Below are 17,365 nucleotides of genomic sequence, written 5' to 3' on the forward strand. Positions count from 1 at the left end.
GAATATATAAAATAAATAATTACTACGACCCCCAGTGCTTCAGAAATTGTAGAGGGGAGGGCATTGTGTACTCAGGTATTAATATTCTCAAGTCACCAGTCCATGTCCTACTGGGGAACAAAATCCCAAATATAAACAAATACACAAGGACCCCTATACTGTAAAAAAAAGAATCCTCAAAATCAACAAAAAAATGTAATGACTGCAAAAGAGAGGTTATCCCAGATACAATTGCACAGCATGTAGCCCCACTGTAGCCAGACTTTTGGATAATCTGATATGAGCAATTCTGGACAGGGAGTCAAAATAGGCCCTGTCATTCCAAACACACAGAGGCCCAAACAGCCCCCTACCTGCCCACTATATGGTAACTTTCAATAGATTTGTACAGCAGCCCCTCTGGCATTTGCCAGAACCCACAGATTGCCAGTCCAAGCCTGGATATGAGCAAGTTGTACGTTGAATTTACAATCTCTCATTACCATCCCTCATCTTCAGTCATTTACCTTCCAATAAGCTACCTACTCCATAAGCACCATGCCCATCCATTACCTTTATTTAAGGTACCCTGCCTGTCTGCACTTGAGAATCCAAGTTATAGTATTTGGCCTACACTGTTCAGACAGTTGCACTTTGTAAACCTGGATTTTATCATCCATAGATGAAGCTCCAGATTGGATTCTGTGGGGAACGATAAAGCAAAACCATGTTATCAATTTTATTTTTATTTCTTTTATAAAGGCCACGGATACCCAGGTGACACTTGTTCTGAACAAGTATCTTTGAGCAGTTTTGTTGCAATTATTGTCCTCGGGGGAACCTTTGTTCTGATTAGTGCTGCAGCATTCACAACAATCCTCTGGCAAGCACCAAGGGCCAGGTGCACAAACCTCTAATGACACAGGGTGAATTATATCCTTTTCTTTGCCTGACAGGTACATTTGCCAGAGGATCTTTTTTTTTTAACCCATTCATCAGCATAGTGGCGCACCTGCCAGTCAGAGTCATTTGGGGTTATCCTACTGGCTGATGTAAAAGTAACAGAATCGCTATTTGTGTTATGCAGAAGCCTTTCCCCATCACAACAGATGAAATATGCTACCGGAAGTGATATTTAAAGGAACAGTTCAGTTTAAAAAATAAAAACTGGGTAAATAGACTGTGCAAAATAAAACATGTTTCTAATAAAGTTAGTTAGCCAAAAATGTAATGTATAAAGGCTGGAGTGACTGGATGTCTAACATAACAGAACACAACTTCCTACTTCTCGATTGATACGATCGGATCTTTGCGTCTATGGCCAGCTTTAGTCAGCAACTTGAAGGGGGGGCCACATGGGAAATGACTGTTCAGTGAGTTTGCAATTGATCCTCAGCGTTCAGCTCTGATTCAAAAGCAACAGTTATAACCCATGATGTGCCCTCCCCTTAAGTCACTGATTGGTTACTGACTGGTAACAAATCAGTGGAAACCAAGAGAGCTGAAAAGCAGTGTTCTGACTATTATGTTAGACATCCAGTCACTCCAGCCTTTATACATTACATTTTTGGCTAACTACCTAGATCAACAAAATTTTTAATTTTGCACAGCCTATTTTCCCAGTTTTTATTTTGATACTGAACAATTCCTTTAAACCTCTACAATGTTCAACATTCACTGGCATCTAACAGCTCAACAACATATGCAAGAGAGCTTTGCATAGGAAAGAAGCAATACATTTCCTTTAAAGTATTTCGAAAATACCAACCAAAGTATTTTATTGCTTGTGTGGTTATAATAAGATGTCATGCTACAGTGGCAACCTCTACAGACTACTCACAACGTATATTGCATATTTCACTTTACTGCGAGAGCTTAGCTTTTTCCCTGTAAGATTACAGTCCATTTAAACATCCAAAGCACCTTAGGCTTATACACTTAGGAGCACATTTACTATTGGTCGAATATCGAGGGTTAATTAACCCTCGATATTCGACCAATGAAGTAAAACACTTCGAATCTCGAAGTCTAAGGATTTACCGCATTTCATTTGATCGAATGATCAAAGGAAAACTATTAAATCCTTCTAATCGAACGATTCAAAGGATTTTAATCCATCGATTGAACGATTTTCCTTCGATCAGAAATTACTTAGAAAGCCTATGGGGAAGGTCCCCATAGGCTAACAATGGTGCTCGGTAGGTTTTAGCTGGCGAAGTAGCTAGTCGAAGTTTTTTTTAAAGAGACAGTACTTCGAATATCAAATGGTCGAATAGTCGAACGATTTTTAGTTCGAATCGTTCGATTCGCAGTCGTAGTCGAAGGTCGAAGTAGCCAAAAAAATACTTCGAAATTTGAAGTATTTTTCATTCTAATCCTTCACTCGAGCTAAGTAAATGTGCCCCCATATTACTATTTCTAACTGTCAGTACTAAATGCTGTGCTACTATGTATATAGCAATGGATAGGGGCAGATTTATCAAAATGTGAGATTAGATTTTCAATAGAAGAATTCGCTCACTCTATGTTGATTCCTATGGGATTTTTAGAATTTATCAATGGGAGAGTGAGAGTTCACCATTTGATAAATACATTTCTAAAAATACCATAGGAATGGATAGAGAGTGAGTGAATTCTTCTGTTGAAAACTCTAATCACATTTCGACAAATCTAACCCATATAGTTTATTATGGGTTATGACTTTCTGATTTCAGTGGAATTTAGAGGTATTAAAGAGAGAAATACTGGAAGCAGTGCAACTTGTATTTTTTACAGTGGCATTGCCATCGTTTTTGGGTTGTTGGTAAAATACCACTAGACAGGTCCAGACTGAAATTGAGAATAGGCCCTGGCATTTCAAGTACACACGGGCCCAATTAACAGTGAGTGCCTATGTCATATTATAGCAGCCCCTCTTTCATCTGGCAGTCCAGGCTGAGATTTATCTGTCCCTGGTGAATAGAACCTTTATCAGTGAGAATGGTACAAAATAAATACACATATAGGATCCATGATCTGGAACCCCATTATCCAAAGAGCTCTGAAATATGACATTACCCACATTGCACTACTTTCCTTGCTTATAGGTATGCTCACAATTTGCACCTCTTGGAAGAGACCAGGGCTAGGAGTGCAACAGGTTGCTGCTGGGTATAGCCATAGTTTTTGGGCTTCTGTTTTTGGTCAGGGCCACTTTGTCTACTACTGATAACGTATTTATATGAGGTCTAGTTTGAAATGTTTTTCAGTCCAAAAAATAGGGCAAATATGTATTCTCCCCAAACTTCACCCCAACTGGCCTTCAGATTAAGTACCTAGCCAATGCACTGTGCTCCTTTGTGAGGACCAGCCCTACAGTTAGACCTTACCCTAACTGTTCAACATGTCAGTTGGGGGTTGGCCTAAAATGTCATAAATTTGAGTTTGGTAGTGTTGTAGTACAATAGGTACAAAAGTACCCTGTCCTCAACATTGTACTTATCCTGCAGCCCTTCTGTGCACTGTTTCTCCTAATCATTTTACCTCTATTTTAGAAGAGCCCTAAGTGAAAGTCATACACTGACTAGTAACCAAGAGGATTTACAGCTATAATATCAAATACTGTATATGTCTGAGTTGATCTTTTCTTAGAGGTTACATTGGCATGCATGACAAAGGAGTGAAGTTACAACTGATAATAACTGAGCCAATAGTAATTTGCTCCTGACTACTAATAGGAAAGAGCTTGAGAAAGCGCAATAGTAATCATTTTAGTATTGTGCAGTAAAAATACTTTTGCATTTGAAGTAATATTCTTTGAATATTTTTCTGTTTTCTTCCAGTTGGACTTAATCACTGATTTGTTGGGTACACCGTCACTAGAAGCAATGAGAACGGCTTGTGAAGGAGCCAAGGCACACATACTCAGGGGTCCTCATAAACAGGTACAATAATTGAGTTTTGTTGCTCGTCAATTGTATAGTAGAAATTAGGAAACTCGCAAGAAGGCTGTATTCTTTAAAACATCTGTGATTGTCTGTGTTGCATAGTATAAAAACAGGTGTAGCGAGACATGTCCTGGCTTTAAATACATACATTTCTCACTAAATGAGTGCAACCAATGCTGCATGTTCTTGTGATGCTCATGGCATTCTACTCTGGATTTATTTCTTTAATAAGCTCTACAAATTAGTAGATCTTTGGCTGTTAAAATGGAAAAGGAACACCCTTTTAAATGTAATGTACTGTATGGGGACAGATATTTATAACACAATGGGGGTCATTTGCACCTGGGCAGTTACCCATAGCAACCAATCAGATGATTGTTTTCAGTTCAACCTGCAGCTGGTTGAAAAAGGCAAACCACTAATTGGTTGCTATGGGTTACTGCCCAGGTGCAAATTTACCCAGTGTTTATAAATGAGCCCCAATGATTTTATTCGCTGGATGCTTATAGCAATAGGTTAGATGTCACTCATAGCTTCCTATATACAAATAGGTTGAAAGTAGGGATGCACTGAAATCACTAGTTTGGATACAGCAGAATCGCGAAAGATTTGGGCTGAATACCAAACAAAATCCTAATTGGCATAAGCAATTAGGAGTGGGAAGGGGAAAACATTTTTTACTTCCCTGTTTTGTGACAAAAAGTCACGCAGTTTCCCTCCCGCCCCTAATTTGCATATGCAAATTAGGATTCGGTTCAGACGGGCCGAATCCATATCCCGCTGAAAAGGGCTGAATCCTGGATTTGGTGCATCCCTAGTTGAAAGCCTTTTTTATAGACTACAAGAATATTTCAATATTGATCTATAAATTTGTAACAATATAATTAATACAATGCTAGATTTTAATGTGTGCTTATTGTTCCTTTTCCCCTCATATTCTGCTTGAGTTAAAGTATTTCTCTATTATGACCATATTGTAAAACTTAGATTAGGGGTTAAAATCAAAGCAATAACAAATAAGAGGGTTATAAATAAACCTACACAGTTTTTTTTAAATCTTATGCCAACCTTTACTTTACATTGTACACTGTTCAAGGGTTAACGTTTTATAGATTGGGCTATTTAAGGACTTGTACTAGGAAACCATGGTTGACTTTTGAAGTAGTCTGTTGCTTAGCAACATGGCCAGAACCACCCCCTCAGAAGTCACTGGGAGAGAAGGAGCAAATCGGTGATGTGGGAATGATTAGTGAAACCGGGGGCACACACTGGGAGATTGCAGCTGGTTTATGTTGTATGCTAAACAGTGGTAAACACCTAGAAAGCTGCAGTCCCCCAAAGAATAGTTTTAACAGAGATGGCAGTTGCTGAGCTAAAAGTTTTTGATACGTACCATTTAATTATGTATTAGATTGTTATAAATAACAATTGGCATTTGCTTTTAAGATTCCAGGTGTTATTTGACTAAGTGGGCAGCCCATCCTAGGGGTGCACATGGTATTATAATAAAGCGTGCACTATGCAGTTACACAGAATTAATACGCATTATATCCCAAAAAAATCTCCCTTTCAATCATCTGCAAATAGCAAGTCTAAAGCCATTAAATTCGATTTTTTTTTTATTTGTTACCTGGCACAGAGGTAAACTTAAATGTTCAATAATGTTGCATTCTTTTTTTTTAATAATCCTTTGGGTGTCTTAGAAGTAAAATTATTAAGCGATTTAGAATGTTCTAAATATACATGAACTGCTTTAGTCGTTTTGAAAACATATGCTGTTCTTTTCTCCTGGTGGGAAGTTGATGGTGTGTGCGCCTTCACAATTAGTAGGCTTTGCACTAGAGATGTCGCGAACTGTTCGCCGGCGAACTTGTTCGCGCGAACATCGGGTGTTCGCGCTCGCCGGAAGTTCGCGAACGTCGCGCGACGTTCGCCATTTTGGGTTCGCCATTGTTGGCGCTTTTTTTTGCCCTCTCACCCCAGACCAGCAGGTACATGGCAGCCAATCAGGAAGCTCTCCCCTGGACCACTCCCCTTCCCTATAAAAACCGAAGCCTTGCAGCGTTTTTTCACTCTGCCTGTGTGTGCTGAAGAGATAGTGTAGGGAGAGAGCTGCTGCCTGTTAGTGATTTCAGGGACAGTTGAAAGTTTGCTGGCTAGTAATCGTTTTGATACTGCTCTGTTATTGGAGGGACAGAAGTCTGCAGGGGTTTGAGGGACATTTTAGCTTAGGTAGCTTTGCTGGCTAGTAATCTACCTTCTACTGCAGTGCTCTGTATGTAGCTGCAGTGGGCAGCTGTCCTGCTTCTGATCTCATCTGCTGACTGCTGCAATAACAGTAGTCCTTGTAAGGACTGCTTTTATTTATTTTTTTGTTGTTTTACTACTACTACTACTACTACTATAAGAGCCCAGTGCTATTAGTCTAGCAGTGTTGGGGAGTGGGACTGGTGTGCTAATCTGCTGCTCCTAGTAGTTCAGCAGCACCAACTTTAATTTTTTTTTTTTAATATTCATTTTTTTTTTTATTTTACTTTTTTTTATTTTACTACCGCTGTAGTAGTGTATAAGTTGACCTTTTAGGCATTATTTGCCCTGTAGGCATTATTTGCACAGTGTTTTCTTCAACCCGCCATCTAGCTGTGTGACCTTGTTCACATTCTGTCTAAATATCCATAATATTACCGTCTCCAGAAAAAACACCGGAGTGACTTTTTTCAAGCAGCCATAATATATTTTACGTAATCCGTATCCACCGCTGTAGTAGTGTATACGTTGACCTTGTAGGCATTATTTGCACAGTGTTTTCTTCAACCCGCCATCTAGCTGTGTGACCTTGTTCACATTCTGTCTAAATATCCATAATATTACCGTCTCCAGAAAAAACACCGGAGTGACTTTTTTCAAGCAGCCATAATATATTTTACGTAATCCGTATCCACCGCTGTAGTAGTGTATACGTTGACCTTGTAGGCATTATTTGCACACTGTTTTCTTCAACCCGCCATCTAGCTGTGTGACCTTGTTCACATTCTGTCTAAATATCCATAATATTACCGTCTCCAGAAAAAACACCGGAGTGACTTTTTTCAAGCAGCCATAATATATTTTACGTAATCCGTATCCACCGCTGTAGTAGTGTATACGTTGACCTTGTAGGCATTATTTGCACACTGTTTTCTTCAACCCGCCATCTAGCTGTGTGACCTTGTTCACATTCTGTCTAAATATCCATAATATTACCGTCTCCAGAAAAAACACCGGAGTGACTTTTTTCAAGCAGCCATAATATATTTTACGTAATCCGTATCCACCGCTGTAGTAGTGTATACGTTGACCTTGTAGGCATTATTTGCACAGTGTTTTCTTCAACCCGCCATCTAGCTGTGTGACCTTGTTCACATTCTGTCTAAATATCCATAATATTACCGTCTCCAGAAAAAACACCGGAGTGACTTTTTTCAAGCAGCCATAATATATTTTACGTAATCCGTATCCACCGCTGTAGTAGTGTATACGTTGACCTTGTAGGCATTATTTGCACACTGTTTTCTTCAACCCGCCATCTAGCTGTGTGACCTTGTTCACATTCTGTCTAAATATCCATAATATTACCGTCTCCAGAAAAAACACCGGAGTGACTTTTTTCAAGCAGCCATAATATATTTTACGTAATCCGTATCCACCGCTGTAGTAGTGTATACGTTGACCTTGTAGGCATTATTTGCACAGTGTTTTCTTCAACCCGCCATCTAGCTGTGTGACCTTGTTCACATTCTGTCTAAATATCCATAATATTACCGTCTCCAGAAAAAACACCGGAGTGACTTTTTTCAAGCAGCCATAATATATTTTACGTAATCCGTATCCACCGCTGTAGTAGTGTATACGTTGACCTTGTAGGCATTATTTGCACAGTGTTTTCTTCAACCCGCCATCTAGCTGTGTGACCTTGTTCACATTCTGTCTAAATATCCATAATATTACCGTCTCCAGAAAAAACACCGGAGTGACTTTTTTCAAGCAGCCATAATATATTTTACGTAATCCGTATCCACCGCTGTAGTAGTGTATACGTTGACCTTGTAGGCATTATTTGCACACTGTTTTCTTCAACCCGCCATCTAGCTGTGTGACCTTGTTCACATTCTGTCTAAATATCCATAATATTACCGTCTCCAGAAAAAACACCGGAGTGACTTTTTTCAAGCAGCCATAATATATTTTACGTAATCCGTATCCACCGCTGTAGTAGTGTATACGTTGACCTTGTAGGCATTATTTGCACACTGTTTTCTTCAACCTGCCATCTAGCTGTGTGACCTTGTTCACATTCTGTCTAAATATCCATAATATTACCGTCTCCAGAAAAAACACCGGAGTGACTTTTTTCAAGCAGCCATAATATATTTTACGTAATCCGTATCCACCGCTGTAGTAGTGTATACGTTGACCTTGTAGGCATTATTTGCACACTGTTTTCTTCAACCCGCCATCTAGCTGTGTGTATTATCGTTTCCAGAAAAACCAACTGAGTTTTTGTTGTTGTTGTTGTTTTTTAAAAAATAATGCCAGGCAAAGGCAGGCCGCCACGCAGAGGCCGTGCTAGGGGCCGTGCTGCTATGCAATCCTGTGGCCCTAGCAAATTGCCCAGTTTTAAAAAGCCAATGACCCTGAACTCCCAAAATGCTGAAGAGGTAGTTGACTGGCTTACACAGCACACCCCATCCTCTACCATTTCTAACTGTACCACAACATCCTCCTCATCCTCCACTGCTATGGCCACCCCACGTAACACTTCCTCCACCACCGGTGCCCCTTCTTCACTGGGGTCAGAGGAGTTATTTTCCCATGAGTTTCTTGAACTGAGTAATGCGCAACCATTATTGCCAGAAGAAGATGAAGGAGATGAGGACCTTACACCAGATTTAATTCTGGCAGAGAACACGACAGAGATGGACATAATGAGTGATGAGGAGGAGGTCCCCGCTGCTGCTTCCTTCTGTGATGTGTCAGAAGAAATTGATGCATCTGAGGAGAATGATGATGAGGAGATTGATGTTTTGTGGGTGCCTAGTAGAAGAGAGCAAGAGGAGGGTAGTTCAGATGGAGAGACGGAGAGTCAGAGAGGCAGTAGGAGAATAAGACTTAGAAGAAGCAGGGAGGACAGCCCGCAGGGATCAGTAGGGCAACAACATGTATCGGCACCTGTGTTCAGCCGGCCAACGCACCCGCCATTGCCGCCAATGCCGCCAACTTCTACTGTTACCGCCAGATCGCACACTTCCAAAAAGTCAGCAGTGTGGGATTTTTTAATGTGTGTGCCTCTGACAAAAGCATTGTAATTTGCAATGAGTGCAGTCAGAAACTGAGCCTTGGTAAGCCCAACAGCCACATAGGTACAACTTCTATGCGAAGGCACATGAGCGGCAAGCACAAAGCACTTTGGGAGCAACACCTCAAAGGCAACAGGCAAACTAAAAGCCACACTCCTTCTGGTCCAGCATCTTACTGCTCTACCTCTGCTCTCCTTGACCCGTCTGAACCACCCTCCACTCCGCCTTCCACCTTGACCACCTGTTCCCATTCCCAGTCATCTGCCACCAGCCAAGTTTCTGTGAAGGCCATGTTTGAGCGTAAGAAGCCAATGTCTGACTGTCACCCCCTTGCCCGGCGTCTGACAGCTGGCTTGTCTGCACTCTTAGCCCGCCAGCTTTTACCATACCAGCTGGTGGACTCTGAGGCCTTCCGCAAATTTGTAGCAATTGGGACACCGCAGTGGAAGGTACCCAGCCGCAATTTTTTTCTAAAAAGGGAATACCACACCTGTACCAACATGTGCAGAGCCAAGTTACCGCATCTCTGTCACTTAGTGTTGGGCCAAAGGTCCATATGACTACTGACGCATGGTCCTCCAAGCATGGTCAGGGCAGGTATGTCACCTACACTGCCCACTGGGTGAACTTGGTAATGGCTGGGAAGCAGGGAATGGGTAGCTCAACAACAACAGTGGAGTTGGTGTCACCGCCACGGATTGCACGCGGTTCTGCCACCACCTCTACTCCTCCATCGCTCTCTACCTCGTCTTCTTCTTCTTCTTACTCTGCTGCTGGGTCCTCCTTCTCCTCCTCCACACCTGTGCACCCCCAGCTCCCCCTAGGCTATTCGACGTGCCAGGTACGCCGTTGTCACGCTGTCTTGGGGATGACGTGCCTGGAAAGCAAAAACCATACCGGATCTGTACTCCTGTCATCTCTGCAGTCACAGGCCGATCGGTGGCTGACCCCACACCAACTGCAGATCGGAAAAGTGGTGTGTGACAATGGAAGCAATCTGTTGGCAGCGTTGAGACTAGGCAATTTAACACATGTGCCCTGCATGGCACATGTGTTAAATTTAATAGTCCAACGTTTTGTCTCCAAGTACCCAGGATTCCAGGACGTTCTCACCCAGTCCAGAAAGGTGTCGGCCCATTTCAGACGTTCCTACACAGCCATGGCACGCCTTGCTGACATTCAGCAGCGCTACAACATGCCAGTCAGGCGTTTGATTTCTGACAGCCAGACTCGCTGGAATTCAACGCTCCTTATGTTGGAACGTCTGCTGCAACAACAAAGGGCCGTCAACGAGTACCTTTTTGAACTGGGTGGTAGGACTGGATCTGCACAGCTGGGGATTTTTTTCCCCCGTTACTGGGTGCTTATGCGCGATGCCTGCAGGCTCATGCGACCTTTTGAAGAGGTGACAAATATGGTCAGTCGCACCGAAGGCACCATCAGCGACCTAATACCCTTCGCTTTATTCCTGGAGCGTGCCGTGCGACGAGTGACAGATGAGGCTGTAGACCAGCGTGACGAGGAGCTGGAAGCGCACGATTTCTGGTCGGAATCACCAGAACGAACCCAGGCACCTGCTGCAACGCAGGGAGAGGTGCCAGAAGTGGAGTCAGAGGAGGAAGGTGGCTTTGTGGAGGAGGAGGAGGAGGACCAACAGGAGCAGGCTTCCCAGGGGGCTAGTGGTGACCTTTTGGGGACCCCTAGTCTTGTACGTGGCTGGGGGGAGGAGACCGTGGATGATGCAGTCCTTGATAATGAGGAAGCGGAGATGGATAGCTCTGCATCCAACCTTGTGAGAATGGGGTCTTTCATGCTGTCATGCCTGTTGAAGGACCCCCGTATCAAGAGGCTTAAGGAGAAGGACCTGTACTGGGTCGCAACGCTACTAGACCCTCGGTACAAGCATAAAGTGTCAGAAATGTTACCAACATACCACAAGTCCGAAAAGATGCGGCATTTACAAACCAGCCTGCAAAACATGTTGTACAATGCTTTTAAGGGTGATGTCACTTCAGGAACTCATCAACATTCCAGGGGCAGAGGTGCCAGTAATCCTGCCACGAGCACACCTGCAAGGACAAAGCCCTTTGGCCAGTCTGTAACGTCAGACATGCAAATGTTTTTCTGTCCAAGGCAGCGCCACAACCCTTCTGGATCCACCCTCAAAGAACGCCTCGACCGGCAGGTAGCGGACTACCTGGCATTAACTGCAGATATCGACACTCTGAGGAGCGATGAACCCCTGGACTACTGGGTGCGCAGGCTTGATCTGTGGCCAGAGCTGTCACAATTTGCCATGAACCTCTTGTCTTGCCCAGCCTCAAGTGTGCTCTCAGAAAGGACCTTCAGTGCAGCAGGAGGGATTGTAACTGAGAAGCGAACTCGCCTAGGTCACAAAAGTGTCGATTACCTGACCTTTATTAAAATGAATGAGGGGTGGATCTCGGAGGGTTACTGCACGCCGGAAGACTTGTTCTGACTTCTATGCAGCTGTCCTTCTCTTCAAGCCTCATGACTCCACACACAGCTGTCCTTTAGCGTCCTCCTCCTCCCTCCGCCACCGTTACAAACTAGGGTGCAAACCCTACTGGTTTAATTTTTTCTGGCCTCTGTGCTTCAGTGGCTGCAACCAAAAAAACTGGGCAAACAATGTCTACAAGGTCAACGTATGGCAAAAAATGACTATTTTCAGCATTTATATGGCATATTTTTTCTGGCAACTGTGCTTCAGTGGCTGCGTCCAAAAAAATGCATATTTTCTGCATTTATATGGCATAATTTTTCTGGCCTCTGTGCTTCAGTGGCTGCAACCAAAAAAATGCATATTTTCAGCATTTATATGGCATAATTTTTCTGGCCTCTGTGCTTCAGTGGCTGCAACCAAAAAAATTTATATTTTCAGCATTTATATGGCATAATTTTTCTGGCCTCTGTGCTTCAGTGGCTGCAACCAAAAAAATGCATATTTTCAGCATTTATATGGCATAATTTTTCTGGCAACTGTGCTTCAGTGGCTGCGACCAAAAAAATGACTATTTTCAGCATTTATATGGCATATTTTTTCTGGCCTCTGTGCTTCAGTGGCTGCGGCCAAAAAAACTGGGCAAACAATGCCTACAAGGTCAACGACGTTGACCTTGTAGGCATTGTTTGCCCAGTTTTTTTGGCCGCAGCCACTGAAGCACAGAGGCCAGAAAAAATATGCCATATAAATGCTGAAAATAGTCATTTTTTGCCATATACGTTGAGTCAACGTATGGCAAAAAATGACTATTTTCAGCATTTATATGGCATATTTTTTCTGGCCTCTGTGCTTCAGTGGCTGCGGCCAAAAAAACTGGGCAAACAATGCCTACAAGGTCAACAACGTTGACCTTGTAGGCATTGTTTGCCCAGTTTTTTTGGCCGCAGCCACTGAAGCACAGAGGCCAGAAAAAATATGCCATATAAATGCTGAAAATAGTCATTTTTTGCCATACGTTGACTCAACGTATATGGCAAAAAATGACTATTTTCAGCATTTATATGGCATATTTTTTCTGGCAACTGTGCTTCAGTGGCTGCGACCAAAAAAACTGGGCAAACAATGCCTACAAGGTCAACGTATGGCAAAAAATGACTATTTTCAGCATTTATATGGCATATTTTTTCTGGCAACTGTGCTTCAGTGGCTGCAACCAAAAAAACTGGGCAAACAATGTCTACAAGGTCAACGTATGGCGAAAAATGACTATTTTCAGCATTTATATGGCATATTTTTTCTGGCAACTGTGCTTCAGTGGCTGCGTCCAAAAAAACTGGGCAAACAATGCCTACAAGGTCAACGTATGGCAGTTGTTTAAAGAGAACAGTAGATTACTAGCCAGCAAAGCTACCTAAGCTAAAATGTCCCTCAAATCCCTGCAGACTTCTGTCCCTCCAATACAGAGCAGTATCAAGCAGATTACTAGCCAGCAAACTTACTATCATCTGTCCCTGAAATCACTAACAGCTCTCCCCCTACACTATCTCTTCCAAGCACACACAGGCAGATTTTTCAGATACATTTTTGCCCGTGATCCCCCTCTGGCATGCCACTGTCCAGGTCGTTGCACCCTTTAAACAACTTTAAAATCATTTTTCTGGCCAGAAATTTTTTTTTTAGATGTTAAAGTTCGCCTTCCCATTGAAGTCTATGGGGTTCGCGAACCGTTCGCGAACCGCTCGCGTTTTTGCGCAAGTTCGCGAATATGTTCGCGAACTTTTTTTCCGACGTTCGCTACATCCCTACTTTGCACTAACTGGAATACGTTTTTAATCAGCAAATCCACCATGCCTAATACAACAGTGATTTTGGTTTTAAAGGAAAACTATACCCCTGAACAATGTAGGTCTCTTTTAAAATATATAGCATAAAACAGCTGATATGCAAAACCTTGCTTCTTGTAAATAAACCATTTTCATAATAATATACTTTCATGGTAGTATTTGCCATTGGGTAATTCTAAATAGAAAATGTCAAGAACTAAGGGCCGCCCCCCTGGGATCCTATGATTCACGGTGCACACAAACCAAACAAACCATACATGTTAGGTTACATAAGCCAATTAATGGACAGAGTTCTGTCTTTTGCTTCCAGACTTCTTTGTGTTATAATTAGGGGCACATTTACTAATGGTCGAATATCAAGGGTTAATTAACCCTCGATATTCGACCGTCGAAGTAAAATCCTTCGACTTCTAATATCGAAGTCAAAGAATGTTCGATACTTCGATCGAACGATTCGATCCTTCATTTGAACGATTCAAAGGATTTTAATCCATTGATCGAATGATTTTACTTCAATCAGAAATTTGTTAGGAAGCCTATGGGGACCTTCCCCATAGGCTTACATTGATGATCGGTAGGTTTTAGTTGGCGAAGTAGGGGGGTCTAAGTTTTTTTTAAAGAGACAGTACTTCGACTATAGAATGGTCGAATAGTCGAACGATTTTTAGTTCGAATCGTTCGAATTCAATGTCGTGGTCGAAGTAGCCAATTCGATGGTCGAAGCAGCCAAAAAAAGTTCGAAATTCTAAGTATTTTTTCTTCTATTCCTTCACTCGGGCTAAGTAAATGTGCCTCTTAGAATTGCAGTGTTTCTGGTCAGGTGATCTCTGAGGCAGCACCATCACAAAATGGTGGTTCAAGGCAAGAGATGTAAAAGGGCAGTTTTTACTTAAATATATATTCCAGTTTGGTAAGATTCTCTAATATGCCACTTAATATGATATAAACTATCTGTTGCTTAAGTATTCATTTTGGGGTATAGTTTTCCTTGAAAGAGATAGAATGTTGTTTTTCCCCTTTGCATATTTATGGTAAATGCGTGCACCCTAAAGATCACTTGCAGCTCAGGCAGCAATAACTTGACCTGTTAGTGTTCCAATAGAATCTTGATGATTATCATTTAAGCATGCCTTCCGATATTTAGGAGACAGAAAGCGGGACAAAAAAAGAAAAAAAATTTTTGCCTATGCCCATTTTTGTGACCACACCCCATAATTACCATGTTCATTTTACATAATTTGGCAGGTTATGAAAGTTTGAACACATTTCTGTGGTTTTTATATATTGTTACAGTTTTGCAAATGAAGGTGAATTGCCCTTTAAGTTGTGAGTCTTAGTTCTTATCAAACTGTTACGAATGTATGTTAAGTATCTATTCTGGGCTGTCTGCCAAGACCCAATTATGTTAGAAACTTTGTATCTGTTTCTGGCGGTTCAGTGCAGCAGATCAAAGAGAAACTTGGGACTTAGTACAAATCCATGACAGCGGGTTGAGCTGTCAAATGCGGGACTGTCCCGCTCGAAACGGGACAGTTGGGAGATATGATTTAGGTGAATGGAGGCAATTTTAAGGGGCATATTTATCAAGAGTCGATTTTCGAATTGAAAAAACTTTGAAATTCAAATAGACCAACCGAAATTAAGTCGAAAAATGATGGTTGATCCCAATGTTATTAATATGGAAAAAAGCTAAATATTTAGGAAGGCCGGTATTTTTTTCCAGAAAAGGTGGCAACTCTAGTGGTGACATCCCCATCACCAACAGAGAGACAGAATTCTATGGGTCATTTACAATGCAGGACATACTGGGCACAGTGCAAAAAAGGTCACAATCAGCCACTTGTTTGCAAAACGCAAACTTTGTCCTACATTAGGACAAGCAGGGGCTCCATGTAGGCATCCCCCAACCACCCCCTAACTTGGGTGCCATCCAGAGCGGCAGGAGAAAATTTTGAATTGCTCAATTTTTTCATGAAAACATTCGAATTGCTCGTTTTTTTAGTGAAACCATTCGAATTGCTCGATTTTTTTGTGAAAACATTCGAATTGCTCGATTTTTCTGTGAAAATGTTTGAATTGCTAGATTTTTAAGTGAAAACATTCGAATTGCTCGATTTTAGTTAAAACGTTTGAATAGCTTGATTTTACTGAAAACGTTCGAATTTGCATGATTTTTTAGTGACACCATTCGAATTGCTCGTTTTTTTGTGAAAACATTCAAATTGCTTGATTTTAGTGAAAACATTCGAATTGCTCGATTTTTCAGTGAAAACGTTAAAATTGCTCAATTTTTAACTGAAAACTTTCAAATTGCTCGATTGTAGTGAGTGTTCGAATTGCTCGATTTTTCCGTGAAAACTTTCGAATTGTTAAATTTTTAAGTGAAAACCTTCGAATTGCTCGATTTCTTTCGTGAAAACATTCGAATTGCTTAATTTTTTCGTGAAAACGTTCAAATTTCGCGATTTTCTCGTGAACTTTCTGATTTTACAATTTTTCGCATATTTTTGGCGAATCGAAGTGGGAGAAATTTGCACATCACTAGTGCCTATATGGTACATTAAAATTTGCTGGGGGGGGGGAAATTAATATGGCAACACCAGACTGAAATAAAGCTGTAGGGATGGAGTATATTTTTTGATGTTCCTTTTTCCATTATCATTATGCTTATGAGATGCGTGATTATAATACACTAAAAGTTTTTTGTTTTGTTTTTTACTTTACCACTGGAAAAAGTTTTTATTTTTCATTTTATAAACCAAACATATGAGACATAAGGAAAAGAAGAAAAGAAAGGAAAGAAAAAACAATGCACATGTATTGGCACATGATAATCATTTCAACACCATTTGATATAGAATCCAATTGCACTAACAAGGACTCTGAACGCTCTTATGTATTACCTGAATCTGTTGCAGTTGTATACCGTTAAGTTTAACTACCTATATCCTCAATAATATGAATATCCAGCCAAGGTGACCACACTTTCTCAAATTTTCCAGGGGAGCCTCAAGATTCATAGGTTAACCTAATAGAAGGGAGTATTTTATTTACTTGGTTAATCCAGTGTTCCATGTTGGGCACATTGTTCCCCATCCATTTCATCACAATTATTTTCTTTGCATAGAAGAGTAATGTCCTGGCCAGAGACCTGGATTTGTTCATTGGGAGGAGATCTTCTACTAGACTCAATAGACATACCTCCGGGCTACGTACATTTGGGAACGCTAGGTTATCTACCATGTATTTGAGCACTTCACTCCAGTATCTTTGGATTGGTGGACATTCCCAAAGAAGATAAAAAAAGGAGGCATCCTAATCTTGGCATTTGGGACAGGTAGCATCTGGTCTAACTCCCATTCTCTGTAACTTTAGTGGAGTACTATATAATTGGTGTATCAGTTTGAACTGGATCATTTTGTCTTTGATAGAAATTAGATCTTGGTATAGTATATCTGTAGCTTAATCCCATTGTTCTTCATTTAAATTGGGTATGATTTGCGCCCATTTGTGCTTTGCCCTGATCAGTCCAGAACTATGTCCGGTGATTTGTCCCAATCTATCCTGCAAGGCTTCTAGGGTAGTATTAAAATCACCAAAGATTCACAGTGGTGCTGCCGGTAATGCAGCAAGTAAATTGTAAATATGTTCCAGTAGAGTTAACAAAAAGGGGGGTGGACAGTATAGATTTACTAAAGGTAAGGGCTTATGTCAAGTTTACAGTGTAACACTATGTAACGACCATAGAAGTCTGAGCGAATGTCTATGAATTCAAATAGCACTCCCTTACGGACCAATATGGAGACCCCCCTGGCA

The 17,365-nt window shown here is 41.4% G+C and overlaps 1 protein-coding gene across 1 annotated transcript in view; it reads left to right on the forward strand.

Moving 5' to 3' along the window:
- nlk.S (nemo-like kinase S homeolog) overlaps positions 1-17,365 on the forward strand; it is a 115,988-nt gene that overhangs the window by 82,857 nt on the left and 15,766 nt on the right. The window contains exon 7 of the mRNA XM_018249108.2: positions 3,801-3,902. Within this exon, the coding sequence (XP_018104597.1) occupies positions 3,801-3,902 (102 nt within the window). The remainder of the gene's footprint in view (positions 1-3,800; positions 3,903-17,365) is intronic.

Source organism: Xenopus laevis, chromosome 2S (assembly GCF_017654675.1).
Source record: "Xenopus laevis strain J_2021 chromosome 2S, Xenopus_laevis_v10.1, whole genome shotgun sequence".
Taxonomy (NCBI): domain Eukaryota; kingdom Metazoa; phylum Chordata; class Amphibia; order Anura; family Pipidae; genus Xenopus; species Xenopus laevis.